Source organism: Callithrix jacchus, chromosome 1 (assembly GCF_049354715.1).
Source record: "Callithrix jacchus isolate 240 chromosome 1, calJac240_pri, whole genome shotgun sequence".
Taxonomy (NCBI): domain Eukaryota; kingdom Metazoa; phylum Chordata; class Mammalia; order Primates; family Cebidae; genus Callithrix; species Callithrix jacchus.
In genome coordinates this window covers 92,491,413-92,515,532 of record NC_133502.1, presented here as the reverse complement: position 1 = coordinate 92,515,532, position 24,120 = coordinate 92,491,413, and the positions used below count along the sequence as shown (strand labels likewise).

The 24,120-nt window shown below is 40.4% G+C and overlaps 1 protein-coding gene across 5 annotated transcripts in view; it reads left to right on the top strand.

Moving 5' to 3' along the window:
- The window catches only part of LOC144581763 (uncharacterized), a 56,138-nt gene extending 32,460 nt beyond the window's left edge, over nucleotides 1-23,678 (top strand). For 4 of the 5 annotated variants that reach the window (XR_013532981.1, XR_013532980.1, XR_013532982.1 and 1 more), the window contains one exon: nucleotides 201-23,678. Coding sequence is in view for 2 of the 5 variants with exons in the window: in XM_078366583.1 (XP_078222709.1) it covers nucleotides 201-225 (25 nt within the window). In the remaining 3 variants the exon portion in view is untranslated. The remainder of the gene's footprint in view (nucleotides 1-200) is intronic. The other variant, XM_078366587.1, reaches the window with a different exon arrangement.
- Nucleotides 23,679-24,120: the final 442 nt, after the last annotated feature.

Genomic DNA, 24,120 nt, shown 5'->3' with positions numbered 1-24,120 from the left:
GTTCAAATATTTGAGAAATTAACTTTCACCTGGTAGATACTCTCTACATAAACCTAAAACAGTTTGGTTTATATAGAGGGTGTCTATTAGGTGAAAGTCACTATTTTAGGCACATTACTTGCATTTCTTATCTAATTTAATCTTCGTCATCTTTACATTAGTTAATTATTGTTTTCTTTCTTCTACACGTGTTGAAACAGGTTTGCTTGTCCAAGGTCAAAGTAGGTAAAATGGAAGAGCCGTACTGGAATAAAAATGCATTTGAATCCAGGCCAGAGGCGGTGGCTCATGCCTGTAATTCCTGCACTTTGGGAGGCTAAAGCAGATGGATCACTTGAGATCAGGAGTTTGAGACCAGCCTGGCCAAATCCTGTCTCTACTGAAAATACAAAAATTAGCCAGGCGTCATGGCGCATGCCTGTAATCTCAGCTACTTGGGAGGCTGAGACAGGAGAATCGATTGAACCCAGGAGAGGGAGGCTGCAGTGAGCTGAGATAGTGCCACTGCATTCCAGCCTGAGGGACAGAGTGAGACTCCATCTCAAAAAAAAAAAAAAAAAAAAAAAATCCAAAGCTGGGGCATTTTCCATGAGATATTCTTCTATGCACTTCATTTTATAGAGTTTGGATGAATCTCCAACCAGGTAAAGATAAAAGTCTTAAGCCTTGGTGGTAGAATATTGGCTTGTTAGCCACGTGGCTTGTGCTCAGGATTTATATACTTCCCCTTAACTAGAATATAAATTAGGAAGAAAGAGGGGTTGAACACATGGCTCAGGCCTATAATCCCAGTGCTTTGGTAGGCTGAGGTAAGAGGATTGCTTGAGTTCAGGAGTTTGAGATCAGTCTGGACAATATAAGTAGACTGTGACTCTACCAAAAAAAAAAAAAAATTAGCCAGCTGTGGTGGTACACACCTGTGACCTCAGCTACTTAAGTCCAGGAGGTCAAGGCTGCAGTGAACTGTGATAGTGCCACTGCACTTACCCCTGAGCAACAGAGCAAGCCCTTTCTCTAGTAAATAAATAAAAATAAAACAAAGTAGGAAGAAAAAAATGAAGGAGGAAATGAAGGATAGAGCAAAGGAAGGAAAATGGTCACTTTTCTGTTTCTCTTGAGGATTGCTGAAGAATAATAACACAAGTCTTACATTGCTTCAGTAAGAAGTTCCATTGCTTTTTAGGACGATATCTAGGAAATGGGTTACTCAATATAGGAATGGACCACCAAGGAATTAATAGAATTAATCTTAACGAAAATTAGGAAGTTAACAGTCTACCCGAAGACAAATAATTGCTACCTTTTTGGACAATAGGGATCTGGACTCAGAAATCCTTTGGGAAACTATGATTTTATAATGTAATTACTTCTCTTAATATTAATTTAAATGTAGTCAAGTTGGAAACTATGAGAAAGCCATCTAAATATGTCCTCATGGGGGCACATGTGTTTTATAAGTCTGTAAACCCAAATGACTAAAATGGCACAGTTATCAGCATGTTAACATGACTAAGATTATCGACATGTTGAGAGACATACAGGTACTGATGTATTAAATTAGCATGTTGCTAGAAAAAATATATGATTAAAAATGGAAAAGAGGGCTTATCCCATCTTTATTCCTTTGGGAAAGCAGACCTTGTTATTCACTCTTAAGTCAAAGATGACCTTGATCCTAGACTCAGAGGCACCGCAGGAGCTTGCTGGATCAGGCAGTGACTCAGATTTACAGTCCAACGTCATCCCTAGTCTGAGCACCTCTCTGCCTCAGCTTTCATGTCCCTGCTGTTGAATCATGGCAGCCACCATCACATTTCTGGGACCGTTTTTTAGTCCCTCTCACCTGTGGCTCCCAGATCCATCACCTAAGATTTACCAAACAGAATACACAAAGATTCAAGGTCAGCTTTGAAATATAAAAGCATTGTGTGCAAATGTTAAAAATAAGGTCACCTATAAATCATGTTGGAAAGAAGTAGAATGTCATAAACACAAGAGATTACATATTATAATTAACAGCATGGAACTCCACAACCCTAAAAGAATTAACTTAAAAGCAACAGCAATAGCAAAGATGATGACCACGAACAACACAGGTCAGAGATCTGTGATTTGGCGGAAAAAGCCAGACATGTTGATTTCAGTGGAAAAGGTTACAAACCTAGACAGACTACTAGGTATCATATGAATGTTTGTTTACTTGTTTATTTTTAATCTTGGTAAGCACTATATTATAATTATTAGACTTTTTTCTTGTTTGATAGATTACTGAAGGTCATTCTAGGAAGTGAGAGAATGAGTTATTTGGAGGACCCTAAGCATGTAGGAAAAATAAAATCCTACATGCTTAATTTAGCCATTCCTACTATATTAGAGATAAAATACTGGAAATCTTAAAGAAGGCAAGAATAAACTTACATCAGGCTCTTCTGCTATCACTTCACAATGCTGAAATATCATCCAGTATTCTTTTTTTATTTTTATTTTTTTTAGAGATGGAGTCTCACTCTGTCACCAAGGCTGGAGTTCAGTGACATGATCTCAGCTCACTGCAACCTCTGCCTCCTGGGTTCAAGTGATTCTCCTGCCTCAGCCTCCCCAGTAGCTGGGGTTACAGGTAGGTGCCACCACGCCCAGCTAATTTTTGTACTTATAGTAGAGATGAGGTTTCTCCATATTGGCCAAGATGGTCTCGATCTCTTGATCTTGTGATCCGCCTGCCTCAGCCTCACAAAATGCTGGGATTACAGGCGTGAACTACTGTGCCTGGCCAGAAGTCTTTCAACATATGATAGCACATCACTGGCACCAAAAAGAATGATTTAACTATAAGTTAGAGATAAGTTATAACCACAAATCTTTTTTTTTTTTTTGTAGAAAGTGATTTATTTATTTAGAGAGAGAGAAACTAGAGAAGGAGAGAGAAAGAAACAGCTAACTCTCACACTGAGTGAGAGAATCCAGAAAGATGGAATCCAGGAGAGAAAAGCAGCTTCCACACTGAGTGGAAGGGAATAGAGAGAGAGAGAGAGAGAGAGAGAGAGATGGAGTTTAGGAGGGGAAGACAGGCTTCCATGAGAGAGTGTGGAAGGAGAGCCACAAATCTAAATGTCAGTTTTCTTGTCAACGACACAGCTAATAATGATTTAAAACATACTAAAAACTATGTATTTTATTTTTCTTGCAATAAAACATAATTACAGTAAGTTAATATTTATGGGCCACATTGAGGTTCTCAGATGAAGTGAAGTGATAGGCAAGTAAATAAATATTACATAAATAATTACATAAACAATAATACATAAAATAATATACATACAAATAATTACATAAACAATAATACATAAAATAATATACATACAAATAATTACCCAAGCAATTAATGCCCCTCAAATTGTGGATTGTAAATTTGAAAATACTAATTGCTTTATGAAACTTTAGCTGACATATAACATGGGAAGTAGCACTGTGTGAAATGAAATCAACTTCCCTCTAATTTGACTTTGAAATCAAGTGAAAGAGAAAGAAAAATATAAGGTTAATGTCTACCTATTTTTTTTAACATATGATTGGAGACATTCTGAACATGCAATGTCAGTTCAACATGGTTGATTTAAGAACATGGAAAATTAAATGGTCTGATCTTTTTCCATTACATATTCATATGCAGCCATAAATGAAAATAACTTTTAAGTAGATTTAAAGTGTCTAATGGCCATTATCAGAAGAAAGAAATGTATGTGGAGATAATTTGTTCTTGGAATCATATTCAGATAAGATGCAAATATTAAACACTGCAAATATCCAAAAATGATATAGATACGACCTGATTTTTGCAATTTTCTTTTTTTAGGTATAGCATTTGAATCCTTTATAAATAGGAAGAAAAAAAATGGAAAAACAATGAGATGTAGGAAATCACATTTCTAGTTGTCTTTTTAAATCATAGCTTTGAAAGCTTCAGATCCCAGATCAGTTTGAAAGCTCAGAGAAGGCAAGAATCCAGTTTGCTATACAATAGAAAGCACTGAAGAATGTCTCAGGCCTACTTTTACCCCATTCAACAGTTCTCTAGATACTCACCCATAACAATTAGGAGCAGATAAAAAAAATTCGTTTCTAACTTGACTTCTTTAAAATGACTTATGGTAAGATATCTTTTTTCTTTTTCTTTTGAGATGGAGTTTTGCTCTTGTTTGCCTAGGCTGGAGTACAGTACTATGATGTTGGCTCACTGCAACCTCTGCTTCCTGGGTTCAAGTGATTCTCCTCCCTCAGCCTCCTGTGTAGCTAGGATTACAAGCATGCACCACCATGTCCAGTTAATTTTGTATTTTTACTAGAAATGGGGTTTCACCGTGTTGGTCAGGCTGGTCTTGAACTCCTGATCTCAGGTCATCTGCCAGCCTTGGCCTCCCAAAATGCTGGGACTACAGGTGTGACCACCATGCCTGGCCAGTAAAATATCCTAAATTACCCTAGAATCAAAAGGTTTGTCCTTGTAGTACCTCACAAATATAACTCTGAATAAAATTCAGAGCTAAATGAGCTTTGAATCTGAGTCCAAATCAAACACTAAGAAATTTGGTTCATTTGAGTGGCTTCTTTTTACACATCTGCATTTTCTAAATTTCCTATAATGGACATATACCACTTTTACAATCAGAGTAAAAAACAAAACAAAACCAACATTACATAAAGAAGTTTAGTTCAGATCTCAAACTTGCTCAGGACCAATAGAAATGAGAGGATAAGCCGGGTGCGGTGGCTCATGCCTGTAATCCCAGCACTTTGGGAGGCTGAGGCAGGTGGATCACTTGAGACCAGAAGTTCAAGACCAGCCTGGCCAAGATGGTGAAACCCCATCTCTACAAAAATAAATACATAAATAAATAAATAAAAAGCTGGGTGTGGTGGCACACACCTGTAATCCCAGCTACTCAGGAGTCTGAGGCACCAGAATCCCATAAGCCCAGGAGGTGGAGGTTGCTGTGAACTGAGATCATGCCATTGTACTCCAGAGTGGACAACTGAGTGAGACTCTTGTCTTAAAAAAAGAAATGAGAGAATAGACTAGAGTTCATGGTGTAAATTTATTCAGAAGCCTTACCACATGAGTCTGTATATGGCTTTAAGAACTGTCTCTTATGTTTTATAGCAAACATTGTAAGTGATGTAAATGAACACTGTTACTTCTCCCTTTTTATTTGTGAGCACTGAAGGATGTGTGCTCTTACATAGTTTTCTTCTGCATGGTGGTTAACAAATAAATTATCTGTCAGTTTTACAAACAATGTGAGTTACTTTACATAAATCTGAAGCTGAGTTTGCTCTGGACAGTGTTAAGCCATCTGAGAATTCTGCTAGGGGGAGATGTTCAGTCCTGTTAAAGTGAGTGAGGATGAACTTCTCAACTGAACAATGTTATTTTAGGGAGTTTAAAGATAAGCAACACAGTTTTATAAAAATTAGAAGAGACCAAAGCCACATATTGCAGTAGGCTGCAGTTTAGTGCCAGCTGTCATCCACACAAGCTCTGTGACTCTGAAACATTCACGTAACCTCTCTGAGACTCTGTTTTCATTTTTAAAATGATGATGATAATAATAGTACCTATTCAGAAGGTTATTGAAAGGATGAAACTAGATAAATGGCTTAGGACATCTATTAGCACAAGCAAAGTGCTCCAATAAATATTTACTCTTATAAAAGCCTGTACTGTCTTCGCTGCTGACTTGATGGTGGTGTTACATGAATAGCAGAGTCTGAATTTACTATTATTATTTATTGATTTATTTATTTATGAGATGGAGTTTCACTTTTGTTGCCCAGGCTGGGGTGCAATGGTGCGATATCAGCTCCCTGCAACCTCTGCCTCCCGGGTTCAAGTGATTCTTCTCCCTCAGCCTCCCAAGTAGCTGGGATTAACAGCTGGCTAATATTGCATGTTTAGTAGAGACGAGGTTTCACCATATAGGTCAGGTGGGTCTCAAACTCCTGACCTCAGTTGATCCACCCACCTTGGCCCCCAAAGTGCTGGGATTATAGGCCTGAGCCATCGTGTCCAGCCTGAATGTTTTAAATTCATTTACTATATGACATAGTAGGTTAGACATATCAAGTGCCCTTACCTTTGTGCTAAGGGTATGATGATTTAGGATTAGAACCAGGTCCTAAAATGCTGTCACCTAATTAGTTAGGTGTGGCAAGTAGAACTTCTAGTACAAATTGGAGAGAGCCCATGTTTGTGTTTAAGACACCTGTCTTAGTCTCTTTGGGTTGTTACAGCAACATACCATACACTGGGTAGCTTATTAACAACAGAAATTTATTTCTCACAGTTCTGGAGGTTAGAAAGGCCAAGTTCAAGGAGCTGGCAGATTCAGTGTCTGGTGAGGACTGTGCTTCCTGGTTTATAGATGGCACGTTCTTGCTGCATCCCCACGGGGCAGAAGGGGGAAGGCAGCTCTCAGGGACCTCCTTTATAAGAACACTAATCCCATTCATGAAAGATATGCCCCTGTGATTTAATCATTCCCTAAAGGCCCCACCTTCTGTTACCATCACATGAGTGATTAGGTTTCAACCTATGAATTTTGGGGGGACACAAACATTCAGACCATAGCAGTGGTAGATGGTGCTTTAGAGGAAAAATAATGCTCCACTGGGGCATAAAAATCTGTTTATAATATTCATAGTTCCTGCATGTTCACTTGGAGTCAAAGAGCTACTAGTAACTTGGCCCACGTTCTCGCTGAATTCTCACTACCGCCTTATGCAGCAGGCGCTGTTTTAATCCTGGGAGAAAACTGGGGCTTGGAGATGTTAATAAACTTGCTCACTGTCACATAACAAGTAGATGGTGGACTGGGCACTTCCAGTGCCTAATCGCTCCTTTGCAGGGGTTCTGAGCCATGATTTTTATGTGGTAAAGATGAGAGGCAGACAGCTGTTTACAGAACTGGAAAATACTTCTATCCTTCCTTGGTACCCGCATCCATCCCCCTTTCATCCACATTGTAGTTTCTGCCAAACGTCCATTTAGTTGCGGGGAGGGGGAGTATCACCCTCACCCGTTTTTCTAAGTGGTGGGGGAAAAACCTCCACTAAGACGGAGAACAAGAAGGAAAAATTCAACCAGCAATTTTGTTCACTCAAGGACAGAAACACCCACGGTTACCCTAGAAGCAAATCCAGAGCTGCGGAACACTGGAGGACAAAACTGTCTTCCAGGGAAGCCACGAAGTTGTGGCTTCAAAAGGTGTTTGCCATTTTTTTTTTTAACCCTCTCTCCTCTAACCTGTTTGTAACTGGGAAATGAAATAGTTTTGGTTTGCAAGCTGTTGCCAGGGAGTGGAGCAAGACTTTGTAATAAACAAGAGCAACTGCCAGAGCCCCCAGCGAGCCTCTCCAAGGCGAGACTGCCAAGAAAACCTGGCGATGTGACAGCAGGGTTCATTCAGTGTGGCGGGTGGTCACTGAGGAGCGACCATGGGGAGGACAGCCAGGTGGGGTACCCCCCAGGCTCACCTTGGGGAAGAGTGCAACCTCCCATTAGTGAGCTGTGTGAGCTGTTACAAGTTGCCCAGACTGTTTCAGGAAGCTCCATAAGTAAATAAAATTGTCTGTGTGTGTGTGTGTGTGTGTGTGTGGGTGTGTACGCACACGTGCATGCAATTCTCTACAGAAAGGATCTAGAGCTTTCACCAAATTCCCAAGAGCCCACCATCCTTACAGCAGAAACGAAACTCAGGATTAACTCACGCTGCGCGGGTCTGCTAGAAAAGAACACCAAACCCACCACTTTTATTTCTGGAGCAACTGAGCCCAGGCTGTCAGCCCACTCTCCTCTTACAAAACCCCCAGGCACTTAAGAGACCACAGGGGAAAAAAAAGAACTCAACCCCGTTTCTAATCTAAACCTAATCCTCCTTAAACCTTGCCTGACCCGGGTTACCAGGAATCCTGCCAGTGCCAAATGATATGATGTTTATTCAGCTCATGTCTTAGCCCTCTGCTCCTGAGCCACAGAAATCAAAAGGGAACATTCAGCCACCACCTGCCGATGAATGCGTAAACAAAGGGGCAGTCAAGACTGAGGAGGACCTGCCTCTGAGGACAATTCCTGCGTGTTGCTTCAGCTCAAATAAGGGCACGGCTCCTAAGGAACAGGCTTGAGACACACATTAGTGCTGTGTGAAGTAGTTCAGGAGCCTGGTACAGCTGTTCCCAATGTGCCCTTTACCTTCTGTTGCCTCTTCAAAGCACAATAGGGTGTGGATGACACTGTGCCCCTGCTCCCAGAAGAAACTGAGAAAGTTACAACTCATTAACTGGTTAGTGTTGGAGCAGTGCTTGCCACATTATTCTGAGAAGTCTCAGATCCGTGAGGGCGATGTGGAGCTCGGAACACATAGCCAAAACCCTGTTTTTACTGGAGCAGTTGTTTTGATCTGTCTTATATCTGGGAGATATGCATGAGATTTCAAGGGAGGAGGACCACTTCCCTTCCTAAAAACTTAGAATGTTTAAAAAAATAAACTCCCTTGTACAGTTGAATTTGGTACATCTTTCCCTGAAAAGAGCTAAAGTGAAATATCTTACAGCTCCTGACATACAGTGAGCTGGTTTTATTTCCAATTTTCTCTGCTTCTTCTCTCTGAACTAATGGCTCCTTAAAGCTCTTTCTGTGTGTGTTTGACAGCATTGTTCTCTGTGTAACAGTAACCATGAGAAGAACAGCTAACATTTATTCCATGCCTGTTGTGTGTGCCTTGTCACATGCTGGGCACCTTATGTGCCATTAGCCTACTGGACTCTGCTATAGCCCTGTGAGTGGATGGTCTCTCTCTTCAGCTCTCACATGAAGCAAAAACAGCAACAGCAACTTCTTCAGTTCATTTAGCTGGTAAGTGCTGGACTCAGAACTGCAAGCCAGGCAGTAACTCAGAGGTTAAGTTGACTTGATGTATAATGTCACCTCTGATGTTTAGTGAACAAGAGATATGTGTGTGTAAATGAGATGTAAATTAGTTTCAGAAATTGAAAAGGAATATGCTCAATAGTGAAAATCTGAAGTTAAAAAAAATCAGGAAGAAAAAATTATCCATCATTTCCCAATTCCAAGAGCACCAACTGTTAATGTGTTAATATTTGGACATTTCCTCCCAGTCTATTTTTATGTATAATTTGTAGCCCTGCATATTTAAAGCAGCTCTGACTTTGTATGACAATATAATGTATGACGATGTTTTTCATAATATTTCAAATTCTCTATAATTTTTGCTGGCTAAATAATAGTCTTTTAAGTGGAGTAATCAGTTTGACAAAAATTTATTGAGCATCTAATACATCCTCGATCCTGTGCTCTACCCTGGGAACACATGGATATATAAAATTCTGATTTTTTCCTTTGAGAACTAGCAGTCTAGTGTAGAGCAAAGAGGTAAGTCGTTAATTATGTAGTTATAATAATAGCTACCACTGGCTGGGCATGGTGGCTCATGCCTGTAATCCCAGCACTTTGGGAGGCTGAGGCAGGCAGATCGTCAGAGGTTAGGAGTCCAAGACCAGCCCAGCCAACATGGTGAAACCCCATCTCTACTAAAGTACAAAAACTAGCCAGGTGTAATGGTGAATGCCTCTAATCCCAGCTACTCAGGAGGCTGAGGCAGGAAAATCACTTGAACCCAGAAGGTGGAGGTTGCAGTGAGCCGAGATTGTACCACTGCACTCCAGCCTGGGTAACACAGTCAGATTCCATCTAAAATAATGATGGTAATAATAATAGCTACCACTATTGAACATACATGATGTTCCAGGCACCATTCACATGTATGGACTTACTGAATCCTCAGAGCAACCTATGAGTAGGGATGATTACTCTGTACTTTTTGATAGCTGTTGAGACTGAGGCAAGCCTTGCTAATAAGATGGCATTGCCCAGTGTGGCAGGTAGAGTAATGGATCCCTGAAGATGACCACCTTCTAATCCCCAGCACTTGCAAATATTATCTTGCATGGAAATTACCCTTAAAGTAAGATGGTAAAAATGGAATATTATCTTACACGGAAAAAAGAGACTTTGCAGGTATGATTAAGTTAAGGATTTTTTTTTTTTTTTTTTTAAAGATGGAATCTCACACTGTCACCCAGACTAGAGTGCAGTGGCACAATCTCTGCTCACTGCAACCTCCACCTTCTGGGTTCAAGTGATTCTCCTGCCTCAGCCCCCCGAGTAGCTGGGACTGCAGGTGCATGCCACCATGTCTGGCTACTTTTTATATTTTTAGTACTGATGGGATTTCACTATGTTGGCCAGGCCTGTCTTGAACTCCTGACCTCAAGTGGTCTGCCTGCCTTGGCCTCCCAAAGTACTGGGATTACAGGTGTGAGTCACTGTGCTTAGCCTAAGTTAAGGGTCTTGATATAGGAAGATTATCCTGGATGATCTGGGTGGGCCCAATGTCAAGAAGAGTCCTTATAAGAGGGAAATAGCAATGTCAGAGTCAGAGAAGAAACTGTGATAATGAAAACACAAAGAGAGAGGAAGGGTGGAAGGGAAGGAAAGAGAGGCTTCTTTGCTCTCTGGATGGCACACTGCTAACCTCCTTGAAGACTGAGAAAAGGACCATGAGCCAAGGAATATAGGCAGCCTCTAGAAGCCGGAAGTGAATTCTCCTGTGGAGCCTCCAGAAAGAAGAGTCCTGCTGACACCTTGATTTTAGGACTTTTGACTTCTAAATTTGTTGTTTTAAGCTATTAGGTTTGTGGCAATTTGTCATATCAGCAACAGGAAATAAATACACAAGGATTAAAACCCAGGCAGTGTGACCCTAGTGCCATTGCTCTTAACTGTGGTCATATATGAAGTTATTAGCTATGTTCAGGGTGCTATGTGAACCTGGAGAAAGAACACTGAAGAGAGAGATAGGGAAGGACAGTTAATGTCAGCAAGATGACAACCTGGCTCTCTTAAGCTGGGCAGGAGTTACAAAGGCAGTGAAGGAAGGAAGGATAAGGAATTGAATTAACGTAGAAAGATATGCATGATATCATAAGTGAAACTATTCTATTATATATAATTGTTTCCCCATTTCTGTTTTTAGAAATATATACATGAGTTTATTTATATTTATAATCATATGTGCAGATAATATGCTCTTATACCACTCTTTGGGAAGTGGGTTTCTGGGTAAATGTAAGAGAAAGTCTTACTTTTTGCTTATAATTTTTCACATTATTTGAAATTTTTATCATAAATGTATTATGTTGGGTTGACTTTTTTGTAAAATAAATTATGTATAGTATAACATTTTTTAAAACTGGAGAAAATGATATGCATCACGGGGATGCAAATTTTTCTGTATAATATAAAGCTTTGTGCTTCTTTAGGATGATTTCCTTAGTATCAAAGTTTCCTAGAGGTAGAATTGCTGAACCAATGGATACAATATTTTGAAAACATATTTTTTTTTGAGACAGAGTCTCTGTCTGTCGCCTAGGCTGGAGTGCAACGGTGTGATCTTGGCTCACTGCAACCTCTGCCTCCAAGGTTCAAGTGATTCTCCTGCTTCAGCCTCCTGAGTAACTGGGATTACAGGTGCCTGCCACCACACTCAACTAAGTTTTTTGTATTTTTAGTAGAAACTGGGTTTCACTATGTTGGCCAGGCTGGTCTCAAACTCCTGACCTTGTGATTCACCCACCTCAGCCTCCCAAAGTGCTGGGATTACAGGTGTGGGCCAGTGCGCTCGGCCTGGAAAACATATTTAAAAAGAAGAGTTGGTAGACAATGAATAAGCCAAAATGAATGTATAAAGGGAGAGAAGGTATTGAAGTTGGTAAGAGAAAACATGATAATTGCCCACTTATATGTAAAGGCAAAAACATAGTATATTAGTTTGCTAGGACTTTTTCTTTTTCTTTTGAGACGGAGTCTCACTCTGTCACCCAGGCTGCAGTGCAGTGGCACGATCTCGGCTCACTGCAACCTCTGCTTCCAGGGCTCAAGTGATCCTCCCGCCTCAGCCACCCAAGTGGGTGGGACCACAGGTGTGCACCACCACACCTGGCTAATTTTTTGTATTTTTGGTAGAGACAAGGTTTCCCAGGCTGGTCTCAGACTCATGAACTCAAGCAATCTATTTGCCTTGGCCTCCCAAAGTTCCGGGATTATAGGCATGAGCCACCATACCAGGCTGCAAAGTTTTTCTATAAAAACCAGATAGAAAATATTTAAGTTTTTCAGTCATGTGGTCCCTGTTGCAACTGCTCAACTCTGCCATTGCTGTGTGAAAGCAGCCATAAACAATATATAAACAAAAGAGTATGGCTGCATTTAGTTATGAATCCTAATATTTGAATTTAATATAATATTCATGTCATAAATTTTTAATTATCTTTTGTTTTTTTCCTCAACTATTTAAAAATATAAAAATTATTCTTAGTTCAGGATGCATATAAAAACAGATGGTGGGCTGGATGGGTCAGTTTACTGATCCCTGTTCCAAAGCAAAATCAATTTGCTATTTTCAATAAATACTCCATGCTATCCTACTTCTTTGCATTTGCTCCCGTCATTCCTCCCACTTGTGTAGAAGGAACCCTACGCACCCCAAACCTACATGCCTATATGTACCCATCACCTGGTTCAATTACTAGCTTATTTTCAAAGTTAACTCTCATCCTCTAAGTGGTTTCATCTGCACTTCTCTGATGGTCTTGATCACAGCAGATTTGTATTACTTTGTGGTTTGTGATGTTTTATTTTTATTTTATTTATTTATTTTTGAGATGGAGTCTCACTCCGTTGCATAGGCAGTGGTGCAATCTCAGCTTACTGCATCCTCTGCCTCTCAAGTTCAAACAATTCTCCTGCCTCAGCTTCCCAAGTAGCTGGGACTACTACCACACCCAGCTAAATTTTGTACTTTAGTAGAGATGGGGTTTCACTATGTTGGCCAAGCTGGTCTCGAACTCCTGACCTCATGATCTGCCCACCTTGGCCTCCCAAAATGCTGTAATTACAGGCATGAGTCACCATGCCCAGACAGTATGATGTTTTATTTTTATATCCTCCATGGCACCAAGCCTAATAGAGTTAGCACTCATAAACGTGTACTAAGTCAAGAAAGGACCGTCAGCATTTAGGAAACAGCATAAGGATTGTACCTGGTCAAGGGTCAAATGAAGGTAGTTAAAAGAGAAGTGAGAAAGTTCCTGAATACCTATAGTGGGTTGAATGACAGCCTCCCAAAAGATAGGTCCTTGTGCTAAAACCTGAACCCTGTAAATGTGACCTTATTTGGAAAAATGTAAGTTAAGGATCTTGAGATGAGATCATCCTAGACTGCCAAAATGAGCCTAAAATCCAATGATGAGTGTCCTTAAAAGAGGCAGAAGAGCAGGAACACAGAGAAGGCCAAGTGAAAATGGAAGCAGAGATTGGAAAGATATAGACACTTAGAATGCAGAGGGAGTGAATTCCTGCCAACACATAAATTTCAGACTTCTGGGCTCCAGACTATGAGAGAATAAATTTCTATTGTTTTAAGCCACTCAGTTTGTGGTCATTTGTTACAGAAGCCCTAGGAAGCCAATACAGCCCTCACCACCCCCTTTCCCAAGTTGTGTTAACAAATAGCTAATATTTATTTAGCACTTATTATGTACAGCTTTTCATAGAATATTATATTAAACTTTCACAGCAATCTTATAAAATAGGCACTGTTATTATTTCTTGTACAGATGAGGAAACTAACATCTGGAGAAATTGAAGTAATTTGCGCAAAGATTCACTTGGCTAGTAAGTGATGAAACCAGAATTGAACACAAGCAATCTCATTTGAGTCCTCTTCTCTTAATCACTGTGTTACCTGTTAGGTTCTTAATTATTCTCCTCACATTTTACATACCTTAACACACAGGGATGATATTTCCTAAACTAGATTTCTACTATCCCAGCTACTCATTCTTGGTGAACAAGTATAGAATAGTCTACTGCTCAGGTCAGGACAACAGAATCTCTCTCTGGGTCTCCTGCCCTTCATCCTTTTGTGATTCCTAAGGCAGTGGGGGAAGTTTTATGTTAGTCTTTAAAGCGTATGGCCTTCATGAAGGTCTGTTTTCCTGAGCAGTTCTGTTTGCATTTAATAATTGTAACATCTGGTTTCCAATAAGGAAAATAAATAAGAGGAAACACAACTGCAGGCAGCACTGGGATGATGTCAACAATGGAAATATCAGCATGTTCCTGGATAAGTCATGGAGAGCAAAGTGCTCAAGAGCCATTGAAATCCTGTCATGGGAATAGGTTCTAAGGTCCAAATGCTGGTAACACAAAGTGATCTGCAGTTAGAGTTTTTAGGGAAGCAAGATAGCACAGTGGTTAAGAGCAGGGATGCACTTAGGTCTAAGTTTTAATATACTGGCATTATCACTTACTAGCTCTGTGACCCGAGCAAATAACCTCGAGTCTCAGTTTTCTCATCTGCAAAGTGGGGAATAAAAATATCTACTTTATAGGTAATATTTATGTAGCACACTTGTACATGTAAACACTCAATATTATCAAAGTGTTAGCTGTTAAACTCTGTATGAAAGTCTTGAATGAAGGCTTTCACTCAGTGCTCTTTTTCTCACCACCTCCCTTACTCCTTTCTCTTTTACTGAGTATAATTTTGCCACTTCAGCAAGGCACGATGGCTCATGCCTGTAATCCCAGCACTTTGGAAGGCCGAGGTGGGTGGATCACTTGAGATCAGGAATTTAAGACCTTCTGAAACCCCGTCTCTACTAAAAATACAAAAAATTAGCTGGATCTGGTGGTTCATGCCTGTAATTCCAGCTACTTGGGAGGCTGAGGCAGGAGAACTGTTTGAACTCCGGAGGTAGAGGTTGCAGTGAGCCGAGATCATGCCATTGCACTCCAGCCTGGGGGAAAAGAGTGAAACTACATCTCCAAAAAAAAAAAATTATCACTTCATTAACTTTTGAGTAGCCATATGGACACAAAAAGTAAGTTAGCAAGAATAAAAACAAGAATGCACAAAGCTTATTCAAACTTTCCTTTAAAAATAATTACAAAAATAAAAGATGCTTTCAGAAAAAAGAAATTTTATATTACCAAAATTAATATTAAGATAGTTTATTCTAACCCAACAGATACAGGTTATTGTATAACCCCATTATGGGAAAATTTAGGTAGGGCCGTTTTCATCACTTAATTCCTCTCATCCCCCACTCCTGCTGCCTCTTAGAAGCATTCATTATCTCAAGATAATTTCACTGATTATTGAGGCATTATTATTCTGCCACTTCTACTGTGACCTCTTCATTTCTGAAATCACTCCTTTGCTTCAAAGATGACACACTGGTAGGAATACTAATTTTCCCCTACTCTTGTATTAACCAGGTCCGGTAGCCCCAGCCTCTGAAATTTGAAAAACAATAATGTATAATATCCTTAGGAGAAAATAGCATAATGTAGCAGTCATTGCAACAACCATTTTGCTGATAACACTTAACACTTTCTTATCACTGTTTTCTATCACCATTACTTTCAAAGCATTTTCTATCTGCTTGATACAGATAACATACTTACGGATTTTTTATAGTAATGCTTATGGAATATAGTATTTTATACTCTTCATATTTGGTATTCTTTGTTGAAGGATTGAGTCCCAGGGATCATTAAATAATTGCCCAATGGATGCAGTGAACTTACTATAAAACCTTGAGTCCATAACTAGATTTGGACTCCTCAGAAGTCCTGTTTCTGAACTCTTGAGCTTATGGTAGAACTATATGCCTTAGCCCTTCCAAGCAACATAGAGTATCACGGGGCTTTAACATAGTTACCATTTTTCCTTAATCTGCTTGATCTACCCCATTCTAAAGAAATTTATCTTGGTCTGTTCTGTCACTTTGTCCTCCCTGCAAGGTTTCCCTTCATGCCTTCATTCTTTCCCTTACCCTGTTGGCATCTGATTCCATCTTCAGCCTCTTACTAACTATTGTTATCGTCAAAGTCAGCAATGAACTCCTTGCCAGATCTCCATGAGGCCGCTTCTCAGTCCTTAACTGATTCTGTAATATCTGAGGTGATGGAGATGGACACCTTTTCAAAATTGTTTTTTGCTATTTAGCCTTGCTCAGCTGTTCTGATCTCTGCCCTGTGACTGTTCTTCCTAAAACTCCTTTTTGTTAGTAAAGATTTATTAAGCATTACTATAGAACAGACATCATATTAAACACTTTACGTAAGTAATTTAAAGGTCAGCCTTTCTATTGTTCAAGAATCATCTTCCCTAATTATTTTTGGGGAGCTGGATTTGTGTCACATTCTATTACGATGTTAATCTGTGCTGCTGCTTGCTTCATCTCCGTCACCCGCCCCTAAAGTTTGTGAAATCTGAATACAGATAGTTAACCCCTTTCCAAAATTTGTAAATCAGAGATTTGGAGATTTTTTGACTTTGGGAGGAAAAATGTGGGACATGGTCGCGTGGTCTTTACAGGGGCACACAAAAGATAGTTTCCCTCATAACAAAATTGATTTATGGTACTATAGATCTGAAACAGTTTTTCTGAAAACTCATTTCTAGAATTTGAAGAATGTGTGGATGAGTGTTCAAGGTTTTTACATGTTAATATGTTGTCCTTCATTGCAGCTCTTGGTTGCATTTTGCTAGAGGCAAAAAAAAAAAAAAAAAAATCATTTTCCAAGGAAGAGTTTCCTTCTTTAAGGGGAACTACATGATGAAAACTTATGTGGGAGGTTTGGGTGTCCCCAGTCTTGAGTCACTGCCCAGAAACAGAGAGGACGCTAGAAAGCCTTCAGGCATTCAACAGAAGAAAATCCCATGTTTAGGTTTTAAAGCCCCTCTATTTTCTTCTAATCCTTTCCTGTTATTCTTTGCTACCTCAATTGACTGTCCTCTTAAACAATGATTCCAATATTCCCCACACCTGGGATATATGTCTCGTTTTTTTTTGGAACAGAAGAAGCAATTACTCCATCACGGAAATGGTGTGTGATGTGAGAGAACCAGATTTCAACATCGGTCTTTTCTCCTTTCAATTCTCCACCCCCTCGTTCCTTACAGAGAGACTGTTCTTGCTTCTCACTGTCTCTGGAGTCAGCCTTTAGGTGTAGGAGAGCAGCTTGGGAGAGATTGCTAACATGAGCAGAAATGGCTCGTCTCTGTTCAGGATTCTAATGCAATCCAAGTGTCCCTACATTGCTATTCTGTGTACATTCTCCATCCTTACCACTATGCAAAACCACATAGAGACCCATCCTCCTTGATGTGCTGTGCCCCCAAATACAAACATGAAGGCTTTTACCTTCATGTATTGTGACTTAGCACAGACATCAGGCCCAGCTTAAGATTTTTCTTTCTTTAACATTTCCTTAACTCTGAGTGAATGTTCTGTCTCCTTACTTACCTGGAGCCATCTAGATTCTCCTTTCACTTAAATGATCAAAAAATGCTCAGGATTTTGCCCGAAAGATAATTTGTCACTTGGCTTCTTTGTCATCTGTTAATTAAGGTTGGAAGCTATTTGGTCTTAGTGACAGGCTTAAGACTAAAACACCTAATACAAGAATTCTCCACTCATTAAATTATAACCCTCTTTGGCTGAACTTGTTTAAGGAATAAAACAAATGCTTTATCTGGACATAGAATTGTGATTTCTTAGCCAGTATAAGATTTAAAGGGCATTTTTTAGTCATGGTTATAGTTGCTGTTTATCATCCTTAAAAATTAATTTCAGTATTGTATTTCATTTAGTCATCTGTCCCCTTTAAAAATGGCAACAAATAACATTGGAAGACAGCTTTTCTTGGGTTTGTTTATTGGATCATCTTTAATAGCCCTGTTTTTGTATTTATCGCTAGGGCTCAAGCAGTCAAATCATCATTAATTAAAATGTGCAAGGCACCCACAAGCATAATAAATAAATCAGAATGGAGAGGTCAGCCTCATCCAATGTCTTGCGATGTGGGTTGGCCTAAAGGAAAGACATGTTCTCTGAAAATCAGAGACGAGCTTTTTCCACCCAGTTAAAAGCAAGGAAATATGAAGCCACTGAATTTCAAGAGAAAGGTCTTTTCAGGCCCCTTCGAGGGTTAACTTTGTGACAAAATGAAAGATTATCCTCTGCCATCTGTCGCTGAAACCCTTTCTCCATTTTATATTCAAGACTTGGAGCAGAGAGAAACTAAAGAAAATGGAGAGACTTAAATGTAACTAGGTTTTGTTTCACAGGTTGATTTCTCATTTGATTTCATTAGAAGGATTTCAAGATTGGGCCATTTAATAGACTCTCACTGACATCTGATGGGAAGATGAATGGTCAAGTGCTGGAGATATTTGGAAAAGGAATGCATTCTGCTGTGGGGATTGATGGGGAAATAAGGAGAACACAGAACTCTAGGTCCTAACATGGAGACGGATTAAGCTAAAAGCCCAAGAACTGGCACTTCTTGAACAATGGCTTCTGTGGCCCTGTGGAGGCAGCATCCTGCACCCAACCAAGGAAAGGCAGATGGCGCTCTTGGGAAAAGGTGAAGTGGGCAAGACGGTATTCTCGAGAAGGGCAATTGTGAGTCTGCTCACATTTTAGGGGCTCAGTTCTGAGGAGAAAGAACATTTGTCAATGAAACAACCTTCTCAACCTTCTCAAAACATGATTCCTTGAACTCCATTATAATCATTTACCAGAAGTTCATTTGATGGGTGTGTTGAGCCTCAGTGAATCTCAGTGAAGGTCCCCCACAGAATTTCACTTGAGAAATGGAGTCTGCAGGTCAGATATGGTGGCTTACACCTGTAATCTCAGCATTACGTGAGGCTGATGCAGGAGGATCACTTGAGGTCAGGAGTTCGAGACCAGCCTGGCCAAAATGGTGAAACTCCCGTCTCTACTAAAAGTACAAAAACTAGCCAGGCATCATGGCACACCGGTAATCCTAGCTACTGGGGAGGCTGAGGCAGGAGAATTGCTTGAACCTGGGTGATGGAGGTTGCAGTGAACCAGTATCATGCTATTGCACTCCACCCTGGATGACAGAGTGAGACTCTGTCTCAAAAAAAGAAGAAACAAAAAAAGAAATGGGGTCCGCAAAGAGTTTTCTTTTTTCAATTCATCGATGTCTTATGAAGTAGACGGGCTGTTGGCTCTATTACTTTTCTCGCCTCCACCTCAGAGGTTACCCATTTATTCCAGAAACAAAGGTACAGACGTTGGTGTCAGGTTGTGCACTTAAATTTCAACTCAGAGCTGACCACAGTTAAGCTCGAATCAAATTGCAAGACTCTTGGTAGATAGTATGGGAATGTCTAAACAAAACATTGGTGGCCAGGAAGAATGCCTCATGGTGACATGTAAGGAAACCAGTCAATGCCCAGATGAGACCAGGAAAGTCTCAGGAAAGAGAGTTTAGTGGTCACACCCTCTGAGTTCTCATTCTATCCTGTTGAAGAGGAAATGAAGTTCTGAATAAGAGTCTTTCTCCTCGTCTAGAATCCCAAAATGTTAAAGCTGGACCAAACCTGAATACTGCCTAAAGCAAAGCCTTCATTTTACAGGTGAAGAAAACTGCAGGTCAAGGCGCTTGTTTGTGGTCACACAACTGCTTCACGACAGACCCAGAAGCAGCTTGCCATTTTCCTGAGGCTCAGTTCACGTCTCTCTGGTCTGAGGAGCCATTCTATTTTAATTCTTTTTTAAAAATTATTTTATTTTTAATGCATATATTTATGAGGTACAATGTGACATTTTCATACATATGTATTAATTATGGAATAATTAAATCAAGCTAATTAAGGAGGAACAATTTCTTTTCTTTTTTTTTTTTGAGACAAAGCTTTGCTCTGTCACTGGGCTGGAGTGCAATGACTCGATCTCTGCTCACTGCAACCTCCACCTCCTGGGTTCAAATGATTCCCCTGCCTCAGCCTCCCAAGTAGCTGGGATTACAGGTGCCTGCCACCACATCTGGCTAATTTTTGTATTTTTAGTAGAGATGGTGTTTCACCATGTTGGCCAGGCTGGTCTTGAACTCCTGACCTCAGCCTCCCAATATGCTGGGATTATAGGCATGCACCACCACACCCAGGGAACAATTTATTTCCTAATCATCATGAAGAAAAGAAAAAGATTCTTTATTCTCTTTTCATTTAAATATGTCCAAATAATTGATTAAGAAGTAAGAAAAGACTGAAACCCTAAACTAGAAATGAAGTAGAGTTTAGTTTTCTGGCCTTGTACTTGTAGTCCCAGCTACTAGGGAGGCTGAGGTGAGAGGGAGAGTCACTTGAGCAGAGGAGTTCAAGGCCATAGTCTGCTGTGATCACACCACTGCATTCCACCCTGGGCAACAGAGCAAGATACTTTTCTAAAAATAAATAAATAAATAAATCGAAATTTAGATTTATAAGAAAAATTACCTTCATTATTGACTGAAATGTTACTTTTGTTTAAATGAAATTGTTTATTATTTCTAGAGGATGGCCAGACCTGATACATAAACTTTCAAAATTGTCCTGGTGTGTCCATCTCTCCACCTACCCATTAAATCACATTATTCTCATCTCCATTTCCAGTTGCCCTCTGAAATTTCCCAGTTCTGGTAATATTCCTTTTGAATGTTAGGAGAATGCAAATTCAACTTTTTTTTTTCTTTTTTGAGGCAGAGTTTTGCTCGTTGCCCAGGCTGGAGTGCAATGGCACGATCTCGACTCACCACAACCTCCGCCTTCCGGGTTCCAGGGATTCTGCTGCCTCAGCCTCCTGAGTTAGCTGAGATTACAGGCATGCACCACCACGCCTGGCTAATTTTATATTTTTAGTAGAGACGGGGTTTCTCCATGTTGGTCAGGCTGGTCTTGAATTCCCAACCTCAAGTGATCCACTCATCTCCGCCTCATGAAGTGCTGGGATTACAGGTGTGAGCCACTGCGCCTGGCCTGAAAATTCATTTTTTAAATTCCTGTATCCACTTAGCAAATTATAACTAAAAGTAAAATTTAAATACTTTATCAATCTTATTTCTAAATAGAAAACAGGTAAATACAGGCAAGTCTGAATTATAGAATTTTTTGAAATAAATTTAATTGACTTAATTGCAACAAATCAGTTTACTAGATTAAAAAAAAATGTTGAGAATGGGTGGCTGGATAAGAATGAGCTGTGCCGGGTGCGGTGGCTTACATCTGTAATCCCAGCACTTTGGGAGGCCAAGGCAGGTGGATCACAAGGTCAGGAGATTGAGACCATCCTGGCTAACATGGTGAAACCCTGTCTCTACTAAAAATACAAAAAAAAAAAAAAAAATTAGCCAGGCGTGGTGGCATGTGCCTGTAACTCGGGATGCTGAGTCAGGAATATGGCTTGAATAGGGAAGGTGGAGTTCCCAGTGAGCTGAGATCGCACCACTGCACTCCAGCTTGGGCGACAGAGCAGGACTCTGTCTCAACAACAACAACGAAAAGAATCAGCATAAGAATTATTATCATTTTTCCAGGTTGAGCACTGTGGCTAACGCCTGTAATCCCAGCATTTTGGGAAGCCGAGGCAGGCAGATCACTTGAGGTCAGGAGTTCAAGACCATCCTGGGCAACATGTTGTGAAACCCTGTCTCTACTAAAAACACAAAAATTATTCAGGTGTGGTGGCAGGTGCCTGTAATCCCAGCTACTTGGGAGACTGACACTGGAGAATCGCTTGAACTTGGGAGGCAGAGATTGCACTGAGCCAGGATGGTGCCACTTTACTCCATCTTGAGTGACAGCACAAGACTCTATCTTAAAAAAAAAAGTATTTTCATTTTTCTGAAGGAAGAAATTGGCGAAGTTTGTTCACAGCTGGGGCACAGTCTTAAAATCTTTGCCACACTATTGTCATGCTTAGCAAATACAAGCTATTCCCACCACCACCAACTCCCTTAGGACTCAGACTTTGTAAGATTCACAGAGCTTGGAAGACATGTCTTCCTTTCAAGACTATGAATTCATGAAAGCATTTGAAAATTAAAAAGCATATAAAATAGTCATTTGCTAAATGCATCAAATCCTTGGGGGCTCTAATAACAGTTGTATTGAACTGGATACATAAAGCTTTCCATTTGTTGTCACCTCCAAAATCCTTGTCAAAGTTGTCATCATCCTGAAGGCCTGACTCATTTTTAGCGTATCTGAGCAGGCTGTTCCTATCTGTCAGTTATAATTGTTCGTCTTATTTCTCTAGTCATTTTGGTGAAGATTCCCCCAGCTGCACAGCCCACCAGACCTCCTCCCCCAGTTGTCCCATCTGACATGCCTGGATTTGGTATTTGCTAAGTAAGATGTCCAGTTGTGAGCTCCCCCACTTCATTCTGGATGTGGCTCATCACAAACTGGACACTGCTCTAGGTTCGCCTAGACTGGTGCCACTGAAGCCTTTTTCCTTTTTTTAAGACTGTTATATGAACTGATGAGGTTTCTTCTAGGTGATTTTCCCCATGTGTTGATACATTTTTTTGTGAATAAAATAACCAATAGTTCCTGGTAGACAATGTAGGATGTTTTGCTAACTTTATTAGCTAGTTTCCCAAATTTGGAGTATGTAGTTACGATTTTTGCCTCTAAAGTAGGCTGGGTGCAGTGGTTCACGCCTATAATCCTGCATCTGGGGAGGCCAAGGCAGGCAGATCCCCTGAGGTCAGGAGTTTGAGACCAGCCTGGCCAACATGGGGAAACCCGTCTCTACTAAAAATACAAAAATTAGTCAGGTGTGGTGGCACGTGCTTGTAATCCCAGCTACTCAGGGGGGTGGAACAGGAAAATCACTTGAACCTGGGAGGCGGAGGTTGCATTGAGCCAAGATTGTGCCATGGCACTTCAGCCTGGGCAACAATAGTGAAACTCTGTCTCAAAAATAAATAAATGAATACACAAACAAATAAATAAATATAAAGTAAATATGTTCAGCCTGTTTAATACCAGAGGGTTTGACACAGTCACTCACTGCTTTTTGTTTTTGCTGTCACTGATTTTTCTCTTTCTTTTAAGTATTTAAGAAAATAAGATGCTGGGTCGGGCACGGTGACTCATGCCTGTAATCCCAGCACTTCGGGAGGCCGAGGTGGGTGGATCACTTGAGGTCAGGAGTTTGAGACCAGCCTGGCATGGTGACACCCCATCTCTACTAAAAATACAAAAAATTAGCCAGGTATGGGTGAGCACACCTTTAATCCCAGCTACTCTGGTGGCTAAGGGAGGAGAATCGCTGGAACCCAGGAGGCAGAGGTTGTAGTGAGCCTAGATTACCTCACTGTACTCCAGCCTGGGAGACAGAGCGAGACTCCATTTCAAAAAAGAAAAAAGAAGAAAATATGATGTCAAATAATGAGTTTCCATTACAAGTAGTATAATGGGCCAAAAAAATTACTTATTTTGAAGATCACTTTCTGATGTAAAGAAAAACAGGGCTGAGTGCAGTGGCTCACATCTGTAATCCTAGCGCTTTGGAAGGCTGAGGTGGGAGTATCATTTGAGGTCAGGAGTTTGAGACCAGCCTGGGCCACATAATAAGAACCACATCTCCATGCACAAAAAAATTAAAATTTAACTGGGTATGATAGTGTGCTCCCGTAGTCCCAGCTGCTCAGGAGGCTGAGGTGGGAGAGTGGCTTCTGTATGAGGGCCTGCACATTACTGGGCAGATTTGATTTGCTGTGATACTTGTTTGGAGTCCTTGAAGATGCCTTTAAGCACGGTCTAGGACGGTACCATATGATACAGTTTGATATTCATTCCCACCTAAATCTCATGTTGAATTATAATCTCCAATGCTAGAGGTGGGGACTGGTGGGAGGTGAATGGATCATGGGAGCGGTTTCTTATGATTTAACACCATATCCCCTTGCTGCTGTCATTGCGATAATGAGTTCTCATGAGATCTGATCATTTAAAAGTGTGTGGCACCTCCCCCTTCTCTCTATTCTTCCTGCTCCTGCTTTGCCTTCTACCATGAGTAACACTTCCTGAGGCCTCCCCAGAAGCAGATGCTGCGATGCTTCCTGTACAGCTGCGGAACTGTGAGCCAACTAAACCTCTTTTCTTTATAAAT